General features: G+C 36.8%; 1 protein-coding gene across 1 annotated transcript in view; it reads right to left on the bottom strand.

The window, feature by feature from the left end:
- Positions 1–672: 672 nt before the first annotated feature.
- Positions 673–13,396, bottom strand: part of SLC16A7 (solute carrier family 16 member 7) — a gene marked incomplete at its 3' end in the record, with an annotated part of 80,661 nt that continues 67,937 nt past the window's right edge. Inside the window, exons 3-5 of the mRNA XM_082485779.1 lie at positions 6,170–6,313; positions 3,720–4,532; positions 673–944 (exon numbers count right to left, since the gene is read on the bottom strand). Coding sequence (XP_082341905.1) covers positions 673–944; positions 3,720–4,532; positions 6,170–6,313 — 1,229 coding nt within the window. The remainder of the gene's footprint in view (positions 945–3,719; positions 4,533–6,169; positions 6,314–13,396) is intronic.

Here is a 13,396-nt window from a genome sequence, read left to right as displayed (position 1 = left end):
CTATCACAGGAGGAAAGAATTTCTGGAATATGTTGTAATTCAGCTGTTTATTGTATTTTAGAGATGGTGCCCACCAATTGCTTGCCTTCTAGCTTTGACAACTTTTACATCCATATTATAATGGTTTATACAGACATAATGTATCTTTTTGATCTAGTGGGCATACAAAAGAGAAAAAAGTTTCAGTGTGCTTCACTCAGGTACTCTGTCTCTTTTGAAACAAATCTTTGAGCTTATATTCTTTTTAATATTAGTGGTAAGTACAGGTTGGGCAGATTATTTCAACAGACTTTATCAATACCCTAAAGATGAACACAAAGTATCTTCCCAAATAAGAGTTAGAGATAATTTTGCATTAGATACACTTTTAAAACAAAACTGTTTGTCACTGGAGGGCTTTAGATATAGCTTGGTTTACCTGACTCCTGGTTGTCCAGAGTCATGGTTTGATGGAGTCATTTGCATGGAGTCACTACCTCTGTAATCTAAATTTTATATTACTGAAATAAATAAATTGTAGACAGTAATTTAACTTAGAGTCTTGCCATGGGGCAAAAATCTGTTCCCATCCAATATTGTGACTGAACAGTATTACCGCAAAACCTGGCCTGTGTCTTGAAGACATATTTCTAATGGAAGTCATAAATGTTGCCTTCCGAGCTATATTGCAGATTAAATATTGGTTTCTCTTTCTGAAGGATCTTCAAAAGCTTTATCAGCTCTGCTGGCAGCATCTTCGTTCTCATTGTTTGTTAATGGTTCTGCTTCTTTCAAGTCAGCGTTCTTCTGTGCTTTCTGCTTCTCATCTTCTAACTTCTTTTCTTTTGCCAAAAGCCTGTAGTTGATGGTATTGCCAATGAACAACCAGATACTGGCCACAATCACAATCACTCCGCAGACAAAATACATGTACTGATATTCACCAGTAACATCCACTAACCAACCTGAAATACAAAGACAAGAAGAGAGAAAAAGAGTTTTTAGCATAAATACCCAATACAAGCCAGATTTTTTCCTAGGAGAAATGCCTATATATAGCCTGGTTTTGAAGCTGGAGCAGAAAAGCATTTTCAACATGTTCAAACGGTGTAACATATATAGCGGAACGCTAATGAAACCTGTATTAGTCAAGCTAGCAATTGTCATTGGAATCACTGACAATGATAAAATATTGAAGAACAAAGTAAGTGAAGCTTAACGAATAATGACAGACAGATTTTTAGTTCTTTCATTTTCATTCTTTCATTGCCTTCTTATTTTATTCACCTCCTAATTTTGTTTCCTATTGTTTTGGAGTGACTGTCTGACACTCACGGAGGCTGCATACAGACAATAGGATGAAGAGGTATGTGCCTTTTTAGGCTGCTGTCACTGTACATCAACAGCTTGCTTTTCAGTTTTACTTTCCTGTGACTGGTGAAAGAGATAGAAAGGCTCATCCCTTCAGCTATCATGCTCAACTGCTGAGTTTTGAACTCGGAAGCCTGTACCTAAAAATTACATCCACATCTCTGAGATTAATTTGGTCATGACAAGGAAAACAAAATATAACTGCTCTTCCACTTTATGTGGCATTCTTTCCAAATTTTCCCAACTGCCAAATCAGGATTTGTATGTATCTAACTATTTGGCTCTGAACTCTGCTACACTGTCATTGAAATTCACACGATGACCTGCGCGCTTCAATTTAATATGTATTTAGATGGTTTTACTGGGTTGAAGCCATAATCCCAGCCTATTCACCTGATACACATTTACAAGCCATCAAATTATTCGAGCCTTTTCTTTATTTCACAAGCCTAGGATTAGGAAAAACTCAAATAGCACTGCAACTGTATGATTCAGCGAGTAGTGTAAATAGTGCAAGTTACTGTTTTTTATAGATGAGCAGTCTCATAAAACTGATGATTAAAAATGAAATTCTGCATTAACATTACTTCAGCATAATATTTTGAAGGATATGAACCAGTCAAAACTGGAATTTAGCTTTTCCATGTGCTCACCCCCTTTGTTGTTTCTATTTAACAAGGTAAATCAATTATTCTTACAGCTATAGCACAAACACATGCTTTTCAAAATTTCGGCAAAGCTAATATACTGAAAAATAAATAGTTGCATATTCTATTGTTCCATAAATATTAGATTTAATATCTTTAGAGTTAATATTAATATTGATTTCAGAACCTGACTGAAAAGGCTGGACTCCAGTGGTCACAGGCTTAGTCCCCCCACTAGGTGGCATAGGAAGAGTCTGTGTGAGAAGAATATATTCTGTTCTACCCTCACCAAAATGAATTTGTATGTTAAAAGATGAGGGAGATATGGAACGTCTTGAGAACTATTAAACATTTACTTGTACAAATATTATTGCACTGAAGTGAGTAGAATTGGTTTGGCATATTTAAAATTTCACTCAACGCTTGCTATTTTCATACAAATATTGAAAGTAATCCTTAAAATACTTTGATAATTATATACGGTTTTAGGCACATATAAACTTGCTGACTTTTGTGGTTCTGCTTCTGTCAGTATAGTGTACGTTCACAAGGCTGGTAATCTCAGTATCTTTATATTTTCTTATTGTTGGGCTTACACTGCAACTCATGCAGCTTTAATGGATACTTTTCAGTAAGATTTGAGCATCTATTTCTTTAGTGTCTTATATCATCAGAAACCTTATAATGATTATAAAACTTACTGACAGCATTACTAAATACTGAGTAAAACTCTAGCAAACAGAAAATACTTTAAGTAAGACTTTTCATCATTTTTGGTGCTAGAAGCCCCAAAGTTACGAATACAGCCCTGGCTATACACCTGGGCTCTCTTTAAGCTCCCCTTACACTCAAAAAAGAGAAGCCGGCAACATTACCATCTTTTAGTCAACGTAGGATGGTTTACGCTCTGAATTGCCTTACACATATCTGTCGGCTCTAGAAACAGGTTAACAGACTGGCTGAGAGTGAGGCTGTGGTGTGAAATCGGGCGCAACGCTCCACAGTACTGCGCTGGAATCCCACCAGACGTGCACTCTGCCTAGGCTGCTGAGCGTGCCCCTGTCCTTTCTGGCACCCCCCTACTGGTTTCTTCTCGCTAGAAATGCCCATCCTCTCTGTTTAGGCAAACTAAAGTTGCTCTTTTAAATTTACATGGGTGCTCCTCCAGCTGCCATTAGGTTAGAGAAACTACAAGTCATAGAATCGTAGACTCATAGAATGGTTTAGGTTGGAGGGGACCTTGAAGATCACCTAGTTCCAACCCCCCTGCCACAGGCAGGGACACCTCCCACTAGACCAGATTGCTCAAAGCCCCATCACTGTGAGATCTTCACAAAAACTGACTAGTGGATTCGGCCAATTCAAGAGAGGAAGAATTGTATTGGCAATGAGCAAACTGGAACTGAATACATGTAAATGAAGGTTGCAAAGTTAGCACTATGTGCTATCAGGAACAGATACATTTATCACATGGGTTTATGGGCCAGTAGAGATATGCTCTTAATCTATCTATTGCACACGCACGCATTGTACGCCTTCAGATTCTCATGTGGATCTGCAGCTGTAAAGTGCAAAGATAATTGATGCAGTGCGCTACCGCCACAGTACATTCCTAGTCACACAGAAAACATTCAATAATACTAAAAATGTTTATATTAATTCAATACTAAATTGCAAGATTATGCTGTAATGTCTGAAAAATGGAATAAAAGAGATTCTTACCTCCTAGAGGAGGGCCTATGAGCACAGGGCAACATTCCACGATGGTGACAAGTCCAACTGCACTGGAAAATCTGGCAGCCCCAACGAGGTCCATCAATGTCTCAAAAAGAACGCTGCTAACCATTCCAAATGCAAACCCAAAAAATACAGCATATATCACCAAGCCAGTATAATTTGTTGCCAGAGGGCACAAGATATGACAGACGCCATTGTACAAGACAGCAAAACTAAAAAAGTACTGAATCTTTGGCCGGATAAACTTGGAGTTTGCTACGAGTCCCATTGAAGGCCTAGCAAACATGTCTACAAAGGCTAAGATAGATAGCAAAAAAGCAGCAGAATATTCATCGATTCCCTTGTGCTTGGCATAAGGAGCCAAGAATACTATTGGAGCGAAGAAACCGATAAACATAATGACATTTCCTGACAAATAGATCAGAAACCCTCTGTGTTTGAAGAGGGACAGGTCTAGATATTTATTCATAGTTTGCCAAAAAGACTTCTTGTTGTTTTTGTGCAAGGTAGAATCTCCTGTGCCTTTTTCAACATCTTTTTTCACAGGAGGGACTGTTTTCGGTCCAACAGGTCTCATAAGTGACCCAGCCACACAGCAGTTCAAAAGAAGTCCTCCCAGAATGAGAAAGCTTCCTTTCCAGCCGAATGCATTAAAAAGGAATTGATTGAGAGGTGCCAATGTGCTCAGAAACACTGGACTTCCAGCCATGGCCAATCCATTAGCAATGGGACGCTTCTTATAGAAATACTTGCCAATCATGGTCAAGGCAGGCTGTAAGTTGAATGCTAAACCCAGACCTAAACAACACATAAAAGACAGTATTATTGAAGGTCATGCACTAAAAAATGTATCACATCTCTTTCAAGTTATTTTTTAAAATAACGGTATCTAATCCGATGATTCTCAACGAAGACAGAAACCAGCTAGCATCAAAGAATGAAATACGGCTTCATTGCTGTCCATATGTGTTAATGCCAAGACTATGTCATGGTGGGATTCTATCACTTCCTCCTGTGGCAATGCAATAAAAGCCAAAACTCCTTGTTATGTTTCAGCAACGATAGACACAGCAGAACCGCAGAGGAATGATGGTATCAACGCCTTGACTCACCATTTTTATGTTTACTAAGCTATAATGCAATTCTCTCTTGGCTCATTTCACAAAAGTTATTAAATGTCACCTCAGCTACAATGACTACAGGGTGCATTTAAATGCATAAATCTCCTCGTTTCTTATTTCCAGCACTACTTAAGATCACACTTGTGTACAAAAGTGGAGCTTAAAATGACTAATTATTTTTGGAGCACATTCAGCTCCATTTCCCCACGTATGGAAGTCACTACTAAAGGTGGAAGAGTTGTAGAGGACATGCATGGGACATGCACCCATCAGCTGAGTGTATAAACTGAACCTCTAGGCCTTCTCTCTGTATTAAGACATCCAGGCAATAAGGTCTAAGTAGCTATGCATCTGCTGAGTGGCACAGGAGAGAAGCTTTCTTCTCTGATAGGCCCATTCCTGGACTCCGGCTTTATTTTATCAGTGAGCCCCAAGTTTAAGATGTAAAAATTAAGAGCTTTAAGAATAATCACTGAACAAAGCAGGATTCCTTTAGGCCCAACATAAAGAAAGATGAGCTTGAATATAGGAACAGGTATTATCTCATTCATTTATTACCTGCCAATATTCCATCTCACTTGCCTTTCTTATTCTGAGGAGGCAGTTTAAAAAAAAAAAAAAACAAACAAAAAAACAGACAACTTTTGATAAGGAGGTTATTTAATTTACTGGCTTTATGATCACTTTAGTTCATTGCCTTAGGCAATATCCAGGTCTTTGATGATATATGAATAATTTTGTTTGGGGATTGTCCCTGGGGATTTTAAACAGAAAGCTATTGAACTGAAAGTTGTTCTACTTATCTGTAAGAGTATATGTATGTACAAACCCACAGAAAGCTGGTACTAGCTTTTGCATTTTTACTAGAATTCTGCTAGCCTTTGCCACCCCGTTTGAAGTGCAACATGGTTGAAAGCTAAAAGAATGAATTTGAGATTCTACACAAATGACTATAATAAGTGCTGTCATGAGCCAATCAATTTTTATACCATAATTACAGTGCACTGTGGAACAGTACATACATACAGCATTTATTGAATAAAATCATCAGTTGTTCCTGTAATACCCTAAGAATAATTTAACATCATACCAGCTAATTTAAAGGATGAGATAGCTCAGGTAGCTGAAATGAACCGATCTTGCCACCTTCTTGGTTTGCATTTGCACAATGCCTTGCACAATGGGTTCTTGATCACTAAGGCTCGTTGGTAGAGGTGTATTTGAAATTATATAATATAATATAGTACAATATAATATAATGAATAGAATAGATTAGAACAGAATAGAATAATCTCTTTTAAACAAGTTTCTTACCTCCAACGACACCAATACATAGATAAAGTTCCAGGACGCTATTGCAGAAAGAGGAAGCAATCATACCAAATGAACACAGGATACCTCCTGCTATCATCACAGGCCGGCTACCATACTTATTCACCAAAATGCTGCTTATGGGACCTGTTGGTAGAAGGAAAACACATTAACAGATGACAGGTAACTCCATCGTGCATGCCTTTGTGTTTAGGATAGATACGTTGGAATGCCTTACTCTTCCATCCCGGAAAATGTTCAGCTGGTTTTATACCGATTTGTTTTACAAACACACTCTGCGAGTTCGCAGCCACGCGAGCCTGGATGTGGATATATTGCCTCCATGACAATATAAATATTGATTAGTCATGGAGATGGATCAAAAGATTAAAGACATCAGACAAGCAAGAGGGATTGTTACAGTTCACAAGCAATCAATACTGAGATCGGTCAATGGAAGTTTTGAAAGCACAAGGACTGAAGAACTTCAAGTATGAGGCAGATATCAAAACTCCACAGAGCAGGAGGAATCTCCTGGCAAGCAAACTAGTAACTGATCTTAATACTGTAGCATGTTCTGGATCCCTATTTAAAACTTAGACATAGACTTAAAAATATTGTCAATCGGACTGTAAATCTCTGGCCCTCGAGGCTCATTTTCCCTTACCTCATCCAGAAAGGAGTGTTAATGGGCAGTAAGATGACTGTAGGTTGTCTGGGAAAATCTAAGATGTGGTTTAGCATAAAGACCTATAAACTTTGAATATACTGCTACAGGACCATTTTTCAGTTTCAACTGCAATTCAGTTTATGGTGTAATTACGTCCATACTAAACAAACAGCTAGTGTGCAATTTAGCATGACATGCATTATATGTTTTTTAAACGACCGTGACTAGAATAGATGGTGTGCTACATATCAAGATTAAGAGGTTGTCAAAGCTCTTTAGGTAAAACTGCATACCATCTGACTGCACTATATTTGGCCCAAACCATTACAAATAGTCTTGCTTTTGCAATAACTAAACTTATCCAATTCAAAAATAATAATAATAAAAAACATAATAAAAAGCAATACATTTCAAACTCAAAATAAAGCAGGCACCTGGCATAAAGTGCAATGCCAAGCTCTGCATTTGATTTTACTGCAAATCATTCACTGTACTGGTAACAGTTTTAAGTCTCTCTCTTTATAAATATCTAAAGGAATAAATGCCAAACTCCACGATATGAAACTGCCAAATCCAACCAAATTTAAAATTGTATTTTCATAGGCACAGTGTTATTTCAAACTCCACTGTTTGAATTACTTTAAATGTATTAAAGTATCGTTATGGAGGTACTGTAAATGTTAATTACTACTTGCATATCAACAACAGAAGTCTTAAGCATATGCCAAATGATCAATTTTCAGCTTAGTTCCTGACGGAAATAACCTTCTACAATAGATGTGCCCTGTGCCTGCCTGTCTTTTCTAACAGCCTGTGAATCCAGAGGTCAGTTTGAAATTAACTTGACTGAAAAGCAAAGATTTGAGTGATGTTTAGATCTTACGGTTTGTGCATTCATTAAATAGCTTGGCTCACAAGGAGTCTTGGGCAGAACGTGTTTCAAAAAGGAGGTCCCTGTCCCAGCAGCACAGACGCTGGCCAATACACCCAGCTCTCCACCAGTAAAAGCAATCTATCTTCCTGCCCAGGCAGCTGTACTGGGGGGGGGGCATAGAGGATAAACTGGGTGGCTATTTTGCCGGGAAGGTAAAGGATGCTCGGACCGAAGGCATTAGGGCTCATCTTACAGACACATAAACATAGGAGACGGGGCTCTGCTGCTCGCTGAACTGCAGTTCAAGCATAACCGTATATTGAAACCAACAGACTTGAAAATTCACAGCACGGAATGGCTCACCAAACATACAACAGCCCAGAGATTTATTAAAAGACTTTAAATCACATATGAAGCACTAAAACTTTTCGCTGACAGCTTATATTATAAGATACCTAACACTGCTTTATTTCCATTTGGGGGGAACCACTGAGCAGAACAGGGACGAGGTGGGGTTTCTCCTTTGAGGTCGTATGGAGAAAGCAGTGAAACATGAAGGACAGACAAACTACGCTCCAAACACTTTCCAAATATATCATGCTTACTTCTCCCATCTTAATAAACTTGTGCTCTCATAACTATGCTGAAGCATAACTTTGATTACAATTTTTTTAACTTATAGATCTATGTTTGGACAAGCAGTAGTTTGGCTCATGTTTGAATTAGAATGAAAACCCCTTTGAAATACTTGAACAATACAAGTATTTCCTCTGGGTCAAAAAGCTCCTTTTAACTGAAACTCTTTGTTTGAGTCAAAGCAAAAAGTTTCATCCCTGTGTCAATTAATATTTATATTTTTGAAAATAAATTAAATTAAAGGCAATTTTCTGGAAAAAAAAAAAGTTTTAATTTTTATCATTGCTAAACACAGCAACAGTATTTCATTTCAAAGATACCAAAATAATGTGTTGTTTTTTTTAAATTATTTTCAAGTTGATGCGATGACATGGAAGTATTTTAAAAATTGTAAATGGAAAATTTGTGTAGTATTTGCTAACATTCTGACCACCCCCCAAATTACTGCTGTAATAAATGTTGCCTTGCTGTAGTCTTACTTAAAATGTTCCTTTGCTGATCCTTAGAAAAAAAAAACATAGGAAAGAGGTATCATAGCAATTAAATATTTGACCATACAATTTACAGATTTATTCACTACAGGCAGCACCTCGCATTGTACCCTTACATAAATACTTCAGTTATGATGTAGATGGACCTGTTAGCAATCTGTTTCTTTACTCATTAAACAAAGACAGCGTGAAAAGCCAGGATAGGTGTGAGACCAAATAAAAAGATGAGGTAAATCCGCACATAGCAGACTATCAAGTGTGGAAAGAAACGAATGGCATTAAAAAAAGATTGTTGTGCAATATTGCTATATTGTTAGCATTTTAAATAAAACTATGGATGAAAAAGAAAGCATTGCACAGCATTGACAAAGTCTTCCGACCATAATCAAGGACAAAGATGAGCTTTGCTCTAATATTCACCCCAGAAGAGTACTGACTATAATAATAGTATTCTTTAATACTATTGCATCAGTCCTTCTTTCCTTCTCCTGTAGAACAGGGAAATGAGCCAGGTTCTTGTTTGTTTAAGGGTTTGGGGAAGAGATTTGTTTTTCAGGGTTTGGTTGGTTGGATTTTTCTGGGGGGTGTCCAGACACGGCAAGTTTCGTAGTACAATCCTTCGAGGGAGATCATTTTGCACACAGTTCCTTATTCGGAACAAGAACAGTTGACCTCCGTGGGTTTTAACCGTGGCAGTTAGGCCAGGACTGCATGTTAGGGCTTTTCAGATCAAAGCGTGCAATGTTAGCCTCACCTACAAGACCTGTGAGCTAGAGGTCAAATACGGATGTATTAATTTAGGTAGGCAGTGGATGAAGACACCAGAGGAAAGACAAAGCTGTCTGATGGGTCTGAGCTCTGTACTTTCAAATGACGTAAATCTGGAATGTATTGTGAATTTAAAATTCCTTCAAACATAATATTCTCTTTGAGATGTTTGCCTTAAGCTAATGATGTGAATTTACCACCACAGCTCCATTTAATTTTGGGGTTTCTTTTAGCATATTCCAGTATTTTGATTTAAAATTTGTGCATGTGGGAAATATTAATGGTTCTATAAGCCGTAAAGTTAGTTTAGTCTTACTCCCTAACTTATCTAGGAACCCTGCCAAACTGATGAGTAGATTAAATATTTTCTTGAGACATCTGTGTATATACTTGGTTTTGGAGTCTCATAAAACGGTGCATATTCATACCTTAACGTATACAAATCTACATAAATTCCAGCTGTTTGCCTGCCATCATACGTTTTAAAGCCATGCAGAAATTTCATTTCACATCTAACAGCTTCTATGATTATCTAAGCGATGCTCACGTGCCAGCATGTATCTATATTCCTTGCGTATCTTTTCTTTTTAGCAGAGGGCAGATTAAGCTGTTTAAGCACTGTAATACTGCCAAAATCATGCTATACATTAATGCACGTTAATGCACTAAAGGACTGCTGGATCTCTGAGTCTACTTTCCTGAAGCCTGAAGTAACTCCGTAACAGATGTTAAGTCGGGAAGCCCACAAGAATATTTACTGTGATCTCTCCCTTAGCACCTACAAACCCTCAGCCACAAAAGACAATACGCTCCCAAAACCAAATTTAAGACCATTATCATAATATGCTAACAGTCTCCTGGCTGTATTTTTGTTTTATATCTTTCTGTTTGAGGCAAATGACCAGACGGTGAGAAGGAATAGGACGGTAACTGTAACCGGTGCCAGTGAAGACCAGTCTCAGGGCTGTGCAGCAGGACACAAATGCTTTAGAAGAAGACAAGAAAAAATAGCAGCTTTTCATAGTCTTTGTCATATGTCAAGGGAAAGATGGCAAAAGTTATTTCAGCTACGTGAGCAGAGACTGGCTCACGCGTTTGGGAGCTGTTTATGATGTTTCATACAAAGTCTGTAATAATGCGATGCCTATGTTCTGGTTTTATGGCTCAGCAGAACAGTCACGTGCACATCTGTATTGTGCAAAATGTGAGCACAAAGCTGCTTTTGCTGGTCTTCAGTGAATACCAAGACCTCTCGGGAAAAAAAAAAAAAAATATTGCTTACAAATGAGTTTAATTATTTCTTATAATAACAAAGGTAGCAATAATCCATATTTTCGTCTCACTTCCAAGTTTAACTTTTCAATCTCCATTTAAATCTTCCTTCTTCTGCTAAGCCATACTGTTGTAAATGAAAAGCAAGACTACATAACTGAATAATAAGTGCATTTAAAAAGTGGAGATTTGAAGAAATAATCACTGTTTTCGCTTGAAAAAATGCTTATTGTGCTAATATGGTTTAAACATAACTCAAACGCTAAAGTTTCTAAAGAAACGTACTGCTTGCTATTTTCGAGGAAATGAATAGAGGGCTCAAAATATGCACCATAAATTTAATATTCTTTCTCATATAGTTACATTCTCAGAGATACACACATCTATCCATTTATTTGCTTTTTTCAGCCCTAAGAAAATATACACTTTAAAAAATGGTCTGACTCTGGAGACAATGCAACAACTTTATATCTAGTATCTCTAAAAGCTTAAAGGATGCAAACCAGATAACAATATTTCCATTTCATAATACCTTGAGGTAATAGTACAGCCAGATCAGTTTTAAGGCCACGAAATAGACTAAAGGAAGATTTATTTGGCATAAAATCTATATCTTGCTCAGCTCTGAGGTAGAATAACATTTATAAGTCCAAATGTATTAGGTACACTCCATTAATTTATAAGAGGAAGAGAATCTAGGACACTGGAATTCTTGCTGCCTTTTCTCTTTTCCATTAATTTTTTTCTTACCACAATGAAAAAAAAAATATATTTACTTTAGACAGTTCTCCTGTAAATAGACACCGCTTTCTGCAAGGGATGAAAAAATGTTCTGCAACTTAAATATATAATAACTAGTCAAAATCATTACAACAGTAGGAATTAGTTTGTAGTGGTATCAAGCTGCTATAATTGTCATTTATTTTCATAATGAGGTCATCTTTGGGTCTATTCTTTATGTATATTCACTGTAGGAATGAAAACTTCTTTAGAAACTATATAATCTAGGTTTTAGTATTTAATTTATTTGTCCTGGTTTCATTTCTCACTGTTAAAATACAGTGATGTAATTAAAGATCATTCCCATCTGTAATTTGTTTCAAATAAAGCCAGTGCATTTATGCTTTTTATTTTGCTACCTGCGTTATTTTTAGTATGGAACAAGAGATGAACCTTCTTGATATAAAGGTAATTTTTTAAACATATATTGACAATGTCATACAGTGTTCATAGTGTCATTGATCCAAAGAAACCTGAAATGACTCAGTCTGAACAATATGACATTTATTTAAATAAAGTGAATTGCTGAAAGAAGTTGAAAATAAATGCGATAATAATATTTCAAGTTGCCCTAATGCAATATTGTAGATTGTATCCTGTCAAGTCAAGTGATTTAAAAACAAGTACATTTTCAGCCATCTGCTCTGCAGAGTCCATGCAGCTATCTTTCCAGTTCAGCTTTATTTTTTATTTCCTACAAGGCTAGAAAATCCTGAATAGCTAAAGGAATTAATATTAGGATAAACTACTTGCTAATATCAATCAGTCAGACTTTTTTTTTTTCCTTTTTCTTCTTTTTCTCTCTTTTACTTTTTTCCTTTTCTTTTTTATTTTTTTTTTTTTTTCAGGAGCTGATTTTCTCAAAGCAACTATGCTTTAAGCAAGTACACAGTAGTGCTGTTAGAATGTCATCTCTGGCATACAGAATAAAACCAACTCAAAAGTGATTCTGATCACGTTTAAAACCCGTTCATTAAGTTGGAATATGCTTTAAAAATTTAGTTCTGCTTTTCTCAAGCAGGACTAAATCAAAATACTGAGCATTCTGTGACAGCCTTATCTCTAGTTAAAAAACCTTTGGCTAAATACTTTTAGGACTCTTGGATAGGCATTTAGAGAAGGCAGACAGAAAAAAAAAATCCAAAAAGGTATTGATGAATTTGAAAATATTAAAATGTCATGCAACTATTTTATTTTGGACTCTTTATCACATTTCTGGAAATGGTAACCCGTGTTTCTGAGATATCCTATGTGTTGTGTAACAGCAATGAGGTGACATAGTTCAACAATCGTTGGAAAGCTTTCTCTGCAGTTCCTCTGTGCATTTGGCAGTATTTTTTTTCCATTTCATATAACATTTACAACTGGCTGCACTGATCCCATAAACCCAGATAATATAGTAACCTTGACAGAAAGCAAAGAGAAAAAAAAGGCTCTTGCAATAAATATCACCAAAAAAAGAAATGGCCAGCATTGAGTCGGGGTTGCTAAACTCTGAGTTAAGATAGCTCAGCAGCTGAAAGCACAGCATGCCGGGGAGTAAGCAGTCAGTCGTTCAACCATCCATCACACTTTGTTCACCACTTCCCCTCCTCTAACTACATTTCCTCAGTGTCATTACCCTGAAGGCACACATTCTCACTCATGTCCTGAAGGACCCCTGAATTCTATTAAGTTTTTATCTTTTGATTACTAATGAGGATTAATTTGGCCTTCAGGTCTTCCTTAGGACTTTTATA

The sequence above is a fragment of the Vanellus vanellus genome (assembly GCF_965231255.1).
Source record: "Vanellus vanellus genome assembly, chromosome: 1".
NCBI lineage: Eukaryota > Metazoa > Chordata > Aves > Charadriiformes > Charadriidae > Vanellus > Vanellus vanellus.
The sequence above is the reverse complement of the archived record's forward strand: the minus strand, read 5'-3'. Positions and strand labels throughout refer to the sequence as shown.